This window comes from Anser anser (assembly GCF_964211835.1).
Source record: "Anser anser genome assembly, chromosome: 2".
NCBI lineage: Eukaryota > Metazoa > Chordata > Aves > Anseriformes > Anatidae > Anser > Anser anser.
The window spans coordinates 30,938,907-30,953,802 of record NC_139721.1 but is presented as its reverse complement, the minus strand read 5'-3'; the positions used below and the strand labels follow the sequence as shown (position 1 = coordinate 30,953,802).

The following is a 14,896-nucleotide window of genomic DNA, read 5'->3' as shown; positions in this document are numbered from 1 at the left end:
GAATCAAGCTGGTAAGTGGTGATGATCAGGAGACTCCTCTCAGCAGTACACTCCTGAACGAAAATAAAACATTAATTTGGGACACACAGAGTTAGTCAAGCATTCAACTGCCCTCTTTAGCATACTTGTACTGAATTCAGGATTGTAATTATTCACAAAAGGAATATTCCCTTTTCATTGCCATATATAAGGTTATTTCTTAAAAAGTTTTGTTTTTTTTTTTTTTCCTCCTTGAACAAAAGGGAAGCATCCTAAGGGACATACAGTACCCCTGTGAGATCGGGCCCCTCTCTCAGCCAAGTTTCTGGGTGAGTGCTTTGAAAAATAACACTCTTTTTCCTAAAACAATGGATATAATCCTGAGGAAAATTGTGCAATCCATCAATCCTGCAGAGATTTATGGTTTGAGAAAAAGGTTAGAGAGAGGGAACAAACAGAAGAGGAGGACTCTAAATTGGCAATAAATGCTATTAAATCCCTTTAGTTCTTGCAGTTTGAAATCTGCTAAGTGTATTATATGTCATTTAGCCACATATGCATTGTCAGAGTGTGCTCAGGGAGCAATAGCCATACCATGAAAATTATAGTAGTTATTCTGCTCTGAAATACTAAAAAAAAGGCAGCTTTCTTGTTCCCTATATAAGGCTGAACCAGGTGGGTAACTCCAGCCATTGCCAAATCATCACCAGCCCCAAAGGATTTGTTATGGCAGGTTTTAAAGACCTCCTAAATGAAACATTGTATTTGGAAGCAAAAAGGAGGGGAAAGAAAGGGAGAGCAATACACTTGTAGATGGTTTTCTTCAAATATTTTAGAATAGATGAATATGGTGTTAATTAAGCTTACATTTTCACCTACAGTTTATATGAACTAGGAAAATCCTAGCCTTTTCATGCATTTAGGCTTAAAGAGATAATATTGTAATCCATAGAGGTCAGGCTTGTTTTTCCTCAATTCAACTAAAGGAATAGAAAATTATTTTCATAGCACAGTTCTTGAATTTGAAGGAAAAAAAAAAAAGCAGGTTACACTTATAGTCAAATTTAATGAAGTGCCAATCAGCAAAGCATTCAAGCTTTCTCCTACTGAGTATATGCATCAATCTTACCCTGAATCAAAAAATTGTGGTGTTCAGAAATGCTGAGTATCACTGCATATGCTGTTTAATGATAATAATAGACCTTTCCAATGACAAAGTATATTATGCGGGCGGTTCTTAACATTACAATTTAATGTTAATATTAACAAAACAGAATATTTTAAATTCCTTAGTTTTTGTTTGTTTGTTTGTTGTTGTTGTTGTTGTTTTCTTTTAAACCTGGACACCTGTCTGTTACATTCAAAGTTATTGTTTATTCTTATCTTCAGAATTTTGTAGAAGTACAAGAAAATCCAGCTGAAAAATGCCCTAAAAAATTTGGAAGTCTTGCTGAAGACAATGAGTTGGGGCTTGTTCATGAACTATCTTTTTGAGCACTCACCTTTACAAAGAGCAAGCAACATCCAAGGGAATTGTTGCGTTTTGAAGCTTTTCTGTGGTTGGTCCCATTGGCAGAAATGGAAGTTGTTTGAAATGTCCTAATTTTTTTGTTGTTGTTGTTTTTTCTCATTGTGAATATCAGAGTGTAAAATAGGAGATTAGTTTTGTAGAGATATATATTTCAGCCTGTGTATTCTGAATGCTTGGCAGAGAATACATGAATATCAAAGGCTAGAGTGATTTGGCAACTAGAAAAGGAAGGAACATATTTTTGCTAAAAGGAAATGTAATAAAATATGTAATCCTCACTGCCTTTGTAATCACCTCCCATGATACATCCTGTTGATTGGGAATTATTAGGCTAAGGAATAAAATGCATGTTCTACTTTTCCTGTGACCTCTTTTCTCTGAAGGGCTACTTGTCTACAAGTTCTGTCATTTGTGTTATGTACCTGTTTTGCTAGCATTTAGTGCAATTATAATACCTCTAGTGAGTCCTCTAAAAATTAATTGATAAAATTGTCCCTAAGGCTAGGGACTAAGCCTAAGATTTAAAGAGGATGTGAGGCACTGAGATTTTACCTAAAGTTCCTTTCAGGGCTGTGCATCCCTTGCTCGTCTTCTACTATACAGTTTGACTTTAAAGTACTATTAGATCTTGATCCAGCTCTGCCACGCCTTAAACATAGACTCAGTGTCTCTTTCGACAGTAAATTGTACACTAAATGAACATACATAAAACTGAGCCAACTACTTCCTCATCTCATCACAGTGGCAGATGATATAAGTTGGATTTTTCATGATATTTTGCATGAAGAAAATTGAGTTTAGAAACCTATTATCAAAGATGTTGCAGATTTTTGTCATTCATTGATATTAAGAATATAACACAGGATTCAGATTTCTTTGATTATATTCTGCAATTCTCTCTTTAGATGCTAATTTTAGTCCTACTATTCTCTATTTTCATTAACATTTCTAGAAATTTTCTCAAATGAAATTTAGAAATTGTTGTCTTGAAATTTTATCTTATTGCAATGTATGGACATGCATGTTCAGTAAGTTCAGCAGACGGACCTTTTTTTTTTTTTTTCTTTTCTGAAGCAAGTGAAACCTTGTTGTAAATAACACAGAGGAAAACAATAGATCTATAAATATATACTGTGCCCTAGTGTATATACACTGCTTTAGTGTCTTTCTTTCTGAAGAGAAATGTGGTGTAGGTGAGAAACTGTTCACTGAGTGTGGTTTCTGTTTTGGGCTACACTCATGCTCAGGACAAAAAAAAAAAAGGGAAATCTCAGTGCCGAGATTGAATTTAGTTCTACATCTCTACCATCACACATAGCTCATGCTTGGACTTAAACACTACCCATAGTCACTTATTCTCTTTAATTCCTAGCATTCTCCAAGCAACAGTTTAAGTCCATGGTTATGCTGAAAATCTCTGCTTGGGCATGGACAGGAATAGCATGGGCTAGTGGAAGGAAAAAACATTGCATCCATTTGGATGTAAACTGTGGTGTTGCTTGCACTTCATTGTATTTACTGTTGTCGTTATAGCTCCAGACTTTACTTCAGCCCTCTTTGTATTTTGTCCTACTGAGGAGCAGCCAGATATGATGAGAGATTAACAGAAATGATTGCTTTGAATGTAAGATTTGATTAGGAAAGAGGTACAAGAAACAAGTTCAGCAAGTTCATAAATAGCAATATTTAAAATCCAATAATTGCTGCCAATTACCCTAATGAACTTTATAGGGAATCCCTCCTCAGGAATGGAAATGCCTTCACTTTTGAACAGGTTGCCAGAGGGCCATAGCTACAGAAGACAGGTCTTTTTTCATAACTGCACTACACTTCTCGTAAGCAACTAGGCAAGCACCACCAGGATAGAGTTTGCTTTTTTCTTTAGACAAATTTATTTGCCCACATTTTTCAATGAGACTGTGAATACGTAATTTCTTCTGTGGAAAATAGGTAAAGAACAATTATTTCTTGTGTACTTGATCTTTTTAATATATGCTGTAGTCACCAACACACAAGTCACTAACATACAAGATCTAACAAGATGCTTTGGGATCTCCTCTTTTTTATTATTATTAGCAAGCTGTATATACTTCTTTTATCAATAACCAGAAAATATGTGACATTTTGCTTTGCTAAATGTCCTAACAGAAATAATATGAATTAAACAAACACATTCAAGGAATATTTATGTTGCACACAGGTTTTATTGAAGCATTTCTTAACAGAATTGTCTTTTATTTCCATTTCTGATCATGATAAACAGCATGGTGTTCCTTTTCAAATTTCAAAACCCTAAAAGGTGTTAAAATATTTTCAATTGAGATCAAACAGTGTTTTTTTTTTTTTTTTCTCCCATCCTCAGAAATTGTTGGAATATTGGGGACAGAATTTGGTTGGACAGAAACATTAGAGGAAAATAGATACCATTCACGTGATAGGTAGAACAGAAAACTTTCATATAAAACTTAACATTTGGAAAAATTATAAGTCTTATCACACAAAGAAGAGTGCTGGTTAAGTTCAATGCCATGAACAGCTATGGACATATATGGCCTTTTCACTTTTGACAAATATTTCATGAAAAACATCTGATTTCTGTGAACATATTTAAATCACTGAATGCTTGCTGAATAGTTTGATAATTCCCACCTGCAGGTTGTTCAGGAACTGCCTAGTTGTATTTGCTTCCTTGGGTTGTGTGATTAATTTTATAGCGAATTACTCACAATAAAAACAATCAAGCCCCATGCCAGGATGTTGGTGCTGTAGGTATGGCCGAGTACATGTACACTTTGCCCATAGCAACTTGCATTCTAACACAGAGTATGTCCCAGGAAGCCCTGGGAACAATTATAGACTGTGGAGAGCACACAGCATATGCCATTGAGCATAACAGCTTTAGGACTATGCTTTCGTGCTGTCCAGACTCCGTCCCTTTGCCAGTAGTAAATTTCAGTGACGCAAGTCCTGGATAAATATATGTAACCTGGAAGTACTAAATCATCTGAGATTGCTTTACAGGCAAAAAACTCCAATGTGTGTGTTAACAGATAGGTACAAAAGTATATGAATATCTCAGTCTCTTCCTCACTCTCCCATTTGTCATTGTAATCACAACCTGGGTCTCATTTTGCCTCCCTGACCATGGCAGTTTTGGCAAGAGGCTGTGCAGCAGCCCTAGGTCTTCAGTTGCAAGTAGAGAAGGGCGAGGCTGAAAATATTTTGCTATCAGCAGTTGCTGGGGTTTGGACATAACTCAATAACAGAGAATTGTTTGTAATTGAGAATTAAGAGCATTTATACAGACTGTCTAAAGTTGCTGAGGATTCACAAACTGTCCTGTGAATAGCTGTTGTCACAATGACTGCAAATAAAAATCATCCCACAAATAGCAGCCAGGCCCTTGTTCATGAAATATTTCAATCTATGTATTCAGCTGCCCTAAAATTACTTGTGCAATAAGTAAGCTATTAACTTTTGTATGGAGAAATTAATCAGCTGGATGTGTTCCTTTAGTGATGTTGCAATCCGGTTGTTCAGTAATTAAGATTCTGCACGACAGTTATAACTATTAAGGGAAATCAGATTGCTGAGGTCTGGAGGCAAGAATAAAATTGTTCCTTTTGGCTTGTGCCTGTGATGTTACACATTAACCTTGTCCTTTTGGAAGGCTTACTCTGCTTCTGACAATACCCATGCTGCTTGATCAAAGCTGGGCTTCAAATCCAGTGAAGAACATCTGCTGTGTTGGCTCATAATTTGCTATACTGGGCACGGTCATGCTCTGATAGGAAAGAAATAGAAGCAATAAAGATTTGAAAAATATTTGTAAAATTGTCCAGATGAGGTAAGTATGTTTGCTTAAGTAATTCCTGCAGTGGAAGGCAGTAGTCATCCCTGCACCATCTTGTTTACTCTGACTCTTAGATACTTGTAATTGCAAACAATTAGCAAGGATTCCCATTGACTGACATAAGTCATTTCAATATCAGACCTTAAAATAGTGCACATCTGCAGTTCAGCACAGTGTTAAACAAAATGTTACTGCTCGAGATTCTTTGATAAATGAGATAAAACAAAGCCACTTCTGCTCATTAAGTGTTAAATTAAATGAGTTAACAATAGTTACCTTAATAATTAAATTATCATTATTATTGTTAAATTGTTAAATTAAATTATTATTATTATGTTCAATAAACCAGAAAGTCCCAGCCTAAAGCTTCTGAAACTATGATATTTTGCTTTCTGCAGATGCATTTTTTTCCCCAAATTTATGAGATAAACAAAGTAGTGTTTAACTTTTTTGTTTTCATTGTCTGAGAATCAGCAAATTTTGAGTTAACCACCACAGGCGCAGAATATGTTTTAGGGCCAGTTATCATAGTTATGGAGAATGTTTTAATGTAGCAGGTATCCTGAGCACTAGCGACAGCCAAATGCTACATCAGGCAATAAAACGTTTTTGCCTTATGCCTTATTTCTGTGAGATGCCTTAATTACCTACCACATTCCCCAATTCCACCCCAAAATGCATTATTAACATGCCATTTAACCAGCTGCTATGTATTACAATATATTACCATATATATGTACAATTCAGAAGTTAATTCGGGTTTTTGAAGCATGAAATATTATATAAAATATTAATTTTATTTTAATGGATGGCCTTGGGTCTGACAGATCTGTTGAGACACTGTGCTTCATTCGATGGGATACAAGGAAGGTTAACTGAGACAAGGAGATGAGAGAGCAATGATGAGAACTGATGAGCAAGTAATGGTAGAATGGTGTTTAGCCAAAATGTGCAAGGGAGAGAGGAATGAATGGCAAGAGCAGAGGAAGATAAAAGGCTCTGCCTGTCAGCAAGAAAACCAAGTTCATACTCTAGCAATAACAGCGACTGAGTTCTAGAAACACTAAATGGCACCTGTGCAGTGATTCTGTAAAACATTTCTGAAAACAATGCTGAATCAGTGAATGCAGTTTCAGTTGTTCAAGTTTGGATGCAACCAAATTTTAAGAATACAAATTTGCATGTTATCTGCATGTGAAATCCTTCATGGCTGCAGGTGACTATGCTTGAGAAATCTTTGTGTCAACTTTAAGGCATCTTAAAGGGGAGTATGAAAGTCCCTGTTGACTTCCATAAGATTATGTAAGTTTGCAAAGCATTCTCGTCCTTTCTGACATTCCTCCACTCCTTTTCTGGAGTTGATGGAGGTCCCAAATAAGTAATCCTAACAAATTACTGGGGAGACCTGCTGAGACAGAAATGGGATAGTAAATCACCACTGATTATTTTGTTAAAAGAAGAATTTTGCTCAAAGAAACAAAACCTACAATGTAAGAAATTGATTCAGATGCATCAGCTTCTTACTGATGAGCTGCATCATAATGTGGGACTAAACTATTCTCATACAAATACCATATTTTGACTCTTGGACCTATTTATAAATAAGCCATAGGTAGAAGAAAGTAGAGCTCAGGGAGTTAGTACAATGTAAAACTCTGAGTATCTGCATTTGTATTCTGCTGTTGCAAGAACTAATATTGTCAAAAAGGTTTTAAAATTTGAAAGTGATTTTTCTCTAGCAAGACAAATGGTTTATAAGAACACCTGATTTTTATTGATTCATGAATAAATCAGTCTCTGCTTTGCTTTGGCCCTGGCTTGAAGATATAGATTACTATGGAAGTTAGCAAGAAAATAATCTATTAAAAATAATGTTTTGAATAACACTTTTAAAAGAGTAAACAGTGGTTTCCCATTCAACTTCTACATTTTTTATTAAGCAACCGCTGTAGTAATTTGATGCAAATCATACACATCATACACCAGTTATTCTGCTGTCTTGTGTTAACAGAAGCACTTATCTCACATCTGGACAACCCTTCAGTCTGATACATGCTGTTGGTTGTGATCCCCCCAGGCACATGGTGAATGAACGTATCAATGCCTGGCTACTCTGTAAGGAACTGGCAATGCAGATCTTGTGTTTTGGCAGTGACGGCTTTGTTTTCTTTGTCAAATCTACTGAGGAAGAGTGCAGATTGTGTCCTGTACATGAAAGTATTTTTGTAACTCATGTTGCAAGGTATCATTCACCAGGCTAAGCATCCATAGCAGTGTTTGACTTTACTGAAAAAAAAAAAATGTCATGAACAGTTCGCACACCTTTCAGTATATACTGGTTCTTTTATAAAACAATAATCTGGGTTAAAGTCAGTAGCTACATATCAAAGACAGAGCAAACTAGACTTTCAAAGTTCAGGAAAATACTTTTACATGTGCTCTGTATGGAGTAAATGAAGGATATAAGTGGCTAGTTGCATAGTGGGTGAAAGACCCTCAGGAACAGGCAGGTAGAGGTTGCCTGCAGTGGGAGAGAAAATTAATACTTTGTCAGAGCTGGGCATATATTTCTTTCCCTTTCTCATGACCTTTTTTAGCTGTTACTTTGTTATTCATCACAGTTCCCAGTTATGATTCAGCCATCTTGCTGAAACACATCAAAGAATATTGCATCACAGACATGAGCCATATATTTTATTCATGTGATGTGTTTTAACCTATTCCACAACCTCTTCCATCAGAAAAGGGTTTTGCTCCTTTTGTCACAGAAATTGTTAATTTCTTTATTTCCCAGGCATGTAAAATGCTCTAAAACATATATCTATCTCTCTCCAACCCATGGTTTGTCTGGTTTGGTTTTATCAGTTTTCTGCTTGAGGAGGAGGACACATTTTCTGTAGGGATTCCTTCTTGGCTCATTAGGGCCTGAAAATTGGCCAGCCTTGCATTTGTGATCTTCTTCTCAAACTGTGTGGTGGAAAAAGACACTCATACCCAGTGCAGATGACTTGCTTCTTTTGGTTACTATGTGTTGTTCATGACATATCTGTTAGTCAAAGGAGGCAAGCATGATTAGATGTTGCAATCGTCTACAAAGACACTCACAGAATCATAGAATATTCTGAGTTGGAAGGGACCCACAAGCATCATTGAGTCCAACTTCTGGCTCCACACAGGACCACCCAAAAACCAAACCATATGTCTGAGTGCGTTGTCCAGACAACTGTCTTGAACTCCGTCAGTCTTTCCAGTGTTCAACCACCCTCTGGGTGCAGAACCTTTCCCTAACCCCCAGCCTGACCCTCCCCTGTCCCAGCCCCATGCCGTTCCCTCGGGTCCTGTCGCTGTCCCCAGAGAGCAGAGCTCAGCGCCTGCCCCTCCGCTCCCCTCGTGAGGGAGCTGCAGGCCGCCATGAGGCCTCCCCTCAGCCTCCTCTGCTCTGGGCTGAGCAAACCAAGGGACCTCAGCTGCTCCTCATAAGTCTTCCCTTCTAGATTCCTCACCATCTTTGCAGCCCTTCTTTTGACACTCTCTATTAGTTTTATGTCCTTCTTATACTGTAGCACCCAAAACTGCACACAGTGTTTGAGGTGAGGCCGCACAGCACAGATCAGAGCGAGACAATCCCTTCCCTTGCCCGGCTGGCAGTGCTGGGCCTGAAGCACCCCAGGGTACAGCTGACCCTCCTGGCTGCCAAGGTACACTGCTGGCTCATGCTCAACTTGCCGTCAGCCAGAACCCCCAGATCCCTTTCTGGGGGGCTGCTCTCCAGCCTCTCTTCTCCCTGTCTGTATATATAGCCAGAGTTGCCCCTGGTTATACGAGTATGGAATAATTAAACTCATAGGACAGCCATGAGGACATGGTACTATTGGATCAAGTTTAGAAACTCTGAGTGATTTAGATGTAAATGTGTGTGATTGCCACTTGATTAAAACCATCAAGACAGGAAATAATGAAAGTACAGTCACAGCACTGTCAGGGCTGGACTTTATATCATCCTCAGTCTTTAGTTTCCAGTAGCTTTTTTTTTTTCCTATTATCAGAGGCAAGCAAAAATTCCAAGAAACAAATAAGGAAATAATTATTTTTTCATGCTTTTCTAGTGAACTTCTGTTATGAAAAAAAAAAGTGTCATTTTAACCATTTCTAAACTCTGCATTGATCTGTTTTACATCTAATCACAAATACTGAATATCAGCTATGTCAAAAACAGTTCCTCTTTCTCAGGTTAAGAAAGAAATCTCCTGCGGATAACAGTCTGGATGAAAAACAGAGGAATTATAGGTCTCTGTAGGGGAAAATTCCACTATATTACAATGAGAAAATGAAAATGAATTGCCAATATCTAGCTTGAAACAGAAAAATCTGACAGTCAAAGAACAAAGAACACAGAAACACTTGACTGAGGCAAAGCAAGTGATGAAGGACTCAGAAAAAAAATATTTTTACTTTGTCATATCTTTGTGAAACTCAGCAATATATTGAATTAGAGGACACTAAAATGAAGATCGATAAGAGGAGTATTATAAATCATATGTGGGTGTGGCTGTGCTTGGGTGTTTGTGTGCGTGCAAAAGGAGAGAAAAAGACATAAAAACTGCATTATTTTCTACCACACAAAGAAATAAACCAACAGACTGTGGGTGGAATAACTGACCAGAAGATGTTTTGAATGTGTACTATCTTCTGATGTTTTTATCCCTTTTCTCTGACATTATTATCTGGTTTCTAGCCAGTGCATCAAATTACATGGTATTATAGCAGCCCCATAGTCCACAAAATACAGAAATGCAAGATATCTTCAGAGTCCCTCCTTAATAAACCCTAACGCTCATCATTAGTTTATAATGTAAATCAAGTCACATCAACGCATCAGAGTGAAAGAAGGGAGGAGCAACTGACTTACTCTAATACACATTGCTAGTCTATCACATGACAGTTATAAACTATGTAACTGTTAATTTGACAAATAACAAAAATTAAAGAAATTTATTGACAGACAAATATTTTACCTTTGCTTAATTTTGCAAAGTGAAGATGAAAAGAAACTCTTGTATGTTTAGGAAACACTACTCATTGTTAAGCTATTAATTCGTTAAGAGTTTGGGCTCAGATTTTCAAAGAACTTATGCATCATTTTGGTTTTGTTTTATGTTGCAATATCTATCCCTTAAAAATTGGTTAGTTGCTTTCTACCTTTAAAGTGCTTTCTGCTTATGCCAATTATTTCAATATTGACACGAAGACACTTTGCTCTAGAAAAGATGTTTCAGTCACTGTTACGTAGCAGCTGTCTTAAAGATTTTTATTCTTTTTTAAACAGCAAAAGCATGGAATATTTTAAGCATTTTTACTGACTTCAGTAAAAAGCCTCTAATATATTATGTGCTTAATATGCTTGAGAGACATGATGCCAAATGACAGAAATTATTAAAAAATAAAAAGTCAAAATTAAGAGATCTATAATGAATCTTTTCTTCCCCGATACTTTTGGATGTTCATTTCACAGGAAAATCTGAAGATAATTTGTTTCATTCTGCATTGGAACAAGACCATATTTTGCAATGTTGGACAGTATGGGAAAAGAGTTTTAACTCATCCTACTCCAGGGAGATAATTGAGAGCAGACTGTGAGCTATGAGACAGCATGCACACTTCCCTCAGTTTGGCATTGCCAGCCACAGAAGGGCAGTTTTGAGAGTATCAAGAATGCACAAATGATGACAGTGGGTATCTTAGGTCTTTTGAAGCTCTTCCTTTTCCTAGGACTAGAACACAATTTGCAAGAAATCCCTACTTCTCTAACTAGATTATTTTCCTGTTTTCATTTTACTGTGTCTGTTGTTGTAGTTGTTGGTGTTTGTTTGCCTGTCTCACATTGGGTATTCATTACCTGGACTATGCCTGAGGATTGAAATGCTGGATGGAATAAGTAAATTTGCAGACCAGTTCATGATTCAGCTAAAAATCCTCTGTTGAAAACTAAGGCCAAATAACCTTGCTAACCTACTCAGTAATTTCAAATATGTTTCATAAAAATTTCTATTCAAAGAACAGTTACAGCCACACATGGCTTGTGGTCAGAAATAGTTTTCCTCTGACTCTGGATGGCTTGAGAGGTTCATTTCTTTTTTCCCTGTGTCATCTGGGTGTAATAAGAAAAAGTAGGTAATCCACTGCTATCTATCCTCTACTCAATGAATACGAGAGAGCAGCTAGCACTTCTCATTTTGATAGCAATGATGGAGAATAAGCAGTGGTAATCTGGACCACATCTGCATGTCCATCTTTTTATACTGGATAATAGATTGGGCTAGTGCCTGTTTATTTGCTAGTATAGCTCATTGCACTCACATTGACAGTTTTCTGATAACTGTAGCTGAGCACTTATGACCTTGTATTATTCAAAGGCAGTTGAGCTTGCAATGGCAATAAAATCCACTGCTCTGGCAGTTTGCAGGATTGGGCAATTCTAGAAAAATGTACATGGCCAAATTTCTGTCCATCATCAGGACAGTTGGATAATGCCATTCTCACTCCTCTCAAATATAAGTGCCTGAATGCATTAAACATCAGGGATCCACATTTTCTCCTTTGTTATCTCCAATTATCAGCTAAAGATTCTGTCATGGAGAAGAAGAGAGATGTTTGGCTTCAAGAACAGGCACAGGATTGCTCAAATCACAGCCTAGAGGTCTTGAGAGTATTAGCTTACTTCTTCCTATAGCCTTTCGCCAGTATCAAGTAGACATGCTACACAACTAACTACACCTATCTGTCTTATGTGGTGCAAGGATATCCTTCTGATTCAGGTAGACAATAGTTACTCTTTAATTTTCCAATATATATATTTCCAATATATGTTTATTCCATGGTCTGCAAACAGGTTGGAAATACTTTAACTGCAATAATCAGATACCTTTTATACACACAAAATTTTTGTAAGCAGTACAACCATAAATCATGCAATGTTGCTTCTGTTCCTCAACTCAGTATGTATTACAGAAGTTTACTGATAGGTGAGTAGCTAGTTTGTATATTTTTCATTAGAACCCAGAGACATAAACTGTGAATAGTGAATAATATTTTGGAAACCATAACAAATTGAACTAGAAGTTTTCATTGCAATAATACATTTTTATATAGAAATGGGTTACAACTTGAACCACTTTAATTAGAAAGTTTATTTATTTATGTATTTGGAGTAGAATAAATATACAACGTCTAAGAAAGTAATGTTTTTAACTAAAAAATACACTTTCATGACTTAGCTACTGTAAGTCCATAGTAACTCACACCAGTGTGCTAATTCAAAATCTGAAGTCTTTTACTGAAAAACAGTTCTCTTCAAATATAATTTATTTGTAAATGCAAAACTAACACTGTCTAAAAGAAATCACTATGACCACATATCAATCAATGTTATATGTGCAATAAAAATACAGTAAAGAAACATTATTTACAACCATTGAATCATAAAATCATAAAAAATGGTTGGTGTCGGAAGGGACCTTTAAAAATCATCCAGTCCAAACCCTCCGCTGTGGGCAGGGTCATCTCTTCCTACCAACCTCAGGTTGAATAGGGCTTTGGGCATCCTGATCTAGTAGAGATCTAGAAAAGAGAAGAGGAAACTCTTACAAGCAGTTCCTAGAAAGATTTCTGACTTGTCTGCAGCATGAAATAGATCTGTAGAAGGGCTGGATATGATGTTGACAATGGAGTCCAGACAGTGTAGCACTGTGTAGACTTAAAAACTCACATCCCTGACAGTGTAGCTGAGTTTATGATTCTATATTGTAATGTCTGTGAGCTGACTAGCCCTGCCATTTATGATATGTCTGTGGACATTTCCATGTGGTGATCTTGGGTGTGTCTGCACTACTTCCAGTCCTGGATTTATCTCAGGAGGAATTAGTTCAATCCTGGCTGTAGCTTGTTTTTAAAATGACTGTTGCTACCACTTTTTTTTTTTTTCCTTTCTTTCTGAGGTTCTCACAGACATCCTCTTGTGTATCTCGTGATTCCCCTTTTCTACTTCTGGCAATTCATCCTGGGGATGGACTCATGTAATATTTCTGACCTTAATGAATAAAGTTTAGATCTGATTGATTGTGTGTATTATAAATGATCCATTTCATTGTAACATGAATGAGTAATTTGGTGAACAGACCAGGTCAGAATGTATGAACCTGTCTTCATAAATTCATCAAATATTTTCAAACATGAAGTGCAGAAACACAAAATTTCCTTCTGCATTTTTTTTCCTCTTCACAGAGGTGAATGTTCACGTGAATCTTTTATATATTATTTTCTCCAGGACACAGTAAAGATATTTGGGGCTGTGAATATGTTTTTATATATCCAGATTGTCCATGAGATTTTCTTTGCTTATTTATATTCTGCAAAGGAGTTGGTTCTGATTATTGATGGATTAGTGTGCGTTCCAGCTTGAGGTGAAATAGCTGGGTGGAGAGAACAGCTGTTGATACTTCCATAAAAATTTAGAAAACTAGTGGCTTGTAGCTGCAAAACAAATGAGCCAGATTGTACACCTTAACCATGTTGAGTCTGAATTTACATGGAGCAAGTTTTGTTCCATTACACAAAGAACATTACTGCATGAATGTTCTCATTGATCAATAAAAGTAATTACAGAGCACAGTACTGTCGATAGGAACCTGACAGAACTTTTTTTTCTCTCAAATTTCCACTCACCTCTATTGAACAAATTTTTCTCCCTAAAGGAAAGATACTCTGAACTACTGGAAGTGTGCTCTAGTTTAGTTCATAACAGTAGGTTTTTTTGTTTTTTTTTTTGTTTTTTTTGGTAAGCGATGTATTATATGACAGAGATTACCATTGTTTGTTAATAGGTAGCTCTGTTAATTAATAACACTATCCTCAGTAACATAGTCATGCAAGACCAGTTATTTAAGGAATATTACATTAAATTTATGAGTTACTGTGTGCATCACTGTGAAGTATTGGAACAGACAGCTCAGGGAAGCAGTTGGGTAACCATCCCCCAGAATCTTCAAAAAATATGCAGATGTAGTGCTTAGTGACATGGTTTAGTGGTGGACTTGGCAGTGCTAGGTTAAAGGTTGGACTAGATGATCTCAGAAGTCTTTTCCAACCTAAATGAGTCTATGATTCTATTAATTGTAACATATCTGTGACTATTTATTTACTGCCATAAACTCCTTCATATCATACAAATATATTGACTAATAACACTAGAGCTAATCTATGATTTATTTGAAAATATCTGCATTGCCTTTTAATTATTATTTATTGTTATTTAGCAACTGTATGTTTTCTGTAGGAAATCAGTGGGAACATCTGCTGCTCATGGAGCCAGAGATGGCCTCTCCAGATAAAAAGGGGCTCCCACCTCCAGGGTTCCCACGGGATTTGTGGAGGAAGCTAGGATGGGCTGGCACCTTGGACAGGGGCAGGAACAGGGCACAGCTCTGTGCCTGCTCAGTGGTGACCAGGTTACACCACAGTGCTCCTGGGAACACACC

General features: G+C 36.8%; 1 protein-coding gene across 10 annotated transcripts in view; it reads left to right on the top strand.

Moving 5' to 3' along the window:
- LOC310894294 (uncharacterized protein) overlaps positions 1 to 14,896 on the top strand; it is an 87,496-nt gene that overhangs the window by 49,015 nt on the left and 23,585 nt on the right. For 2 of the 10 annotated variants that reach the window (XM_083824214.1, XM_083824217.1), the window contains one exon: positions 14,695 to 14,896. This exon is cut by the window's right edge and continues 21,236 nt beyond it. The exons of 3 other annotated variants lie outside the window; for them this stretch is intronic. In XM_083824214.1, coding sequence (XP_083680340.1) covers positions 14,695 to 14,896 — 202 coding nt within the window. Of the gene's footprint in view, positions 1 to 242 lie in introns of all 10 variants that reach the window. 5 more of the 10 variants (XR_014579744.1, XR_014579746.1, XR_014579742.1 and 2 more) reach the window with 5 other exon arrangements.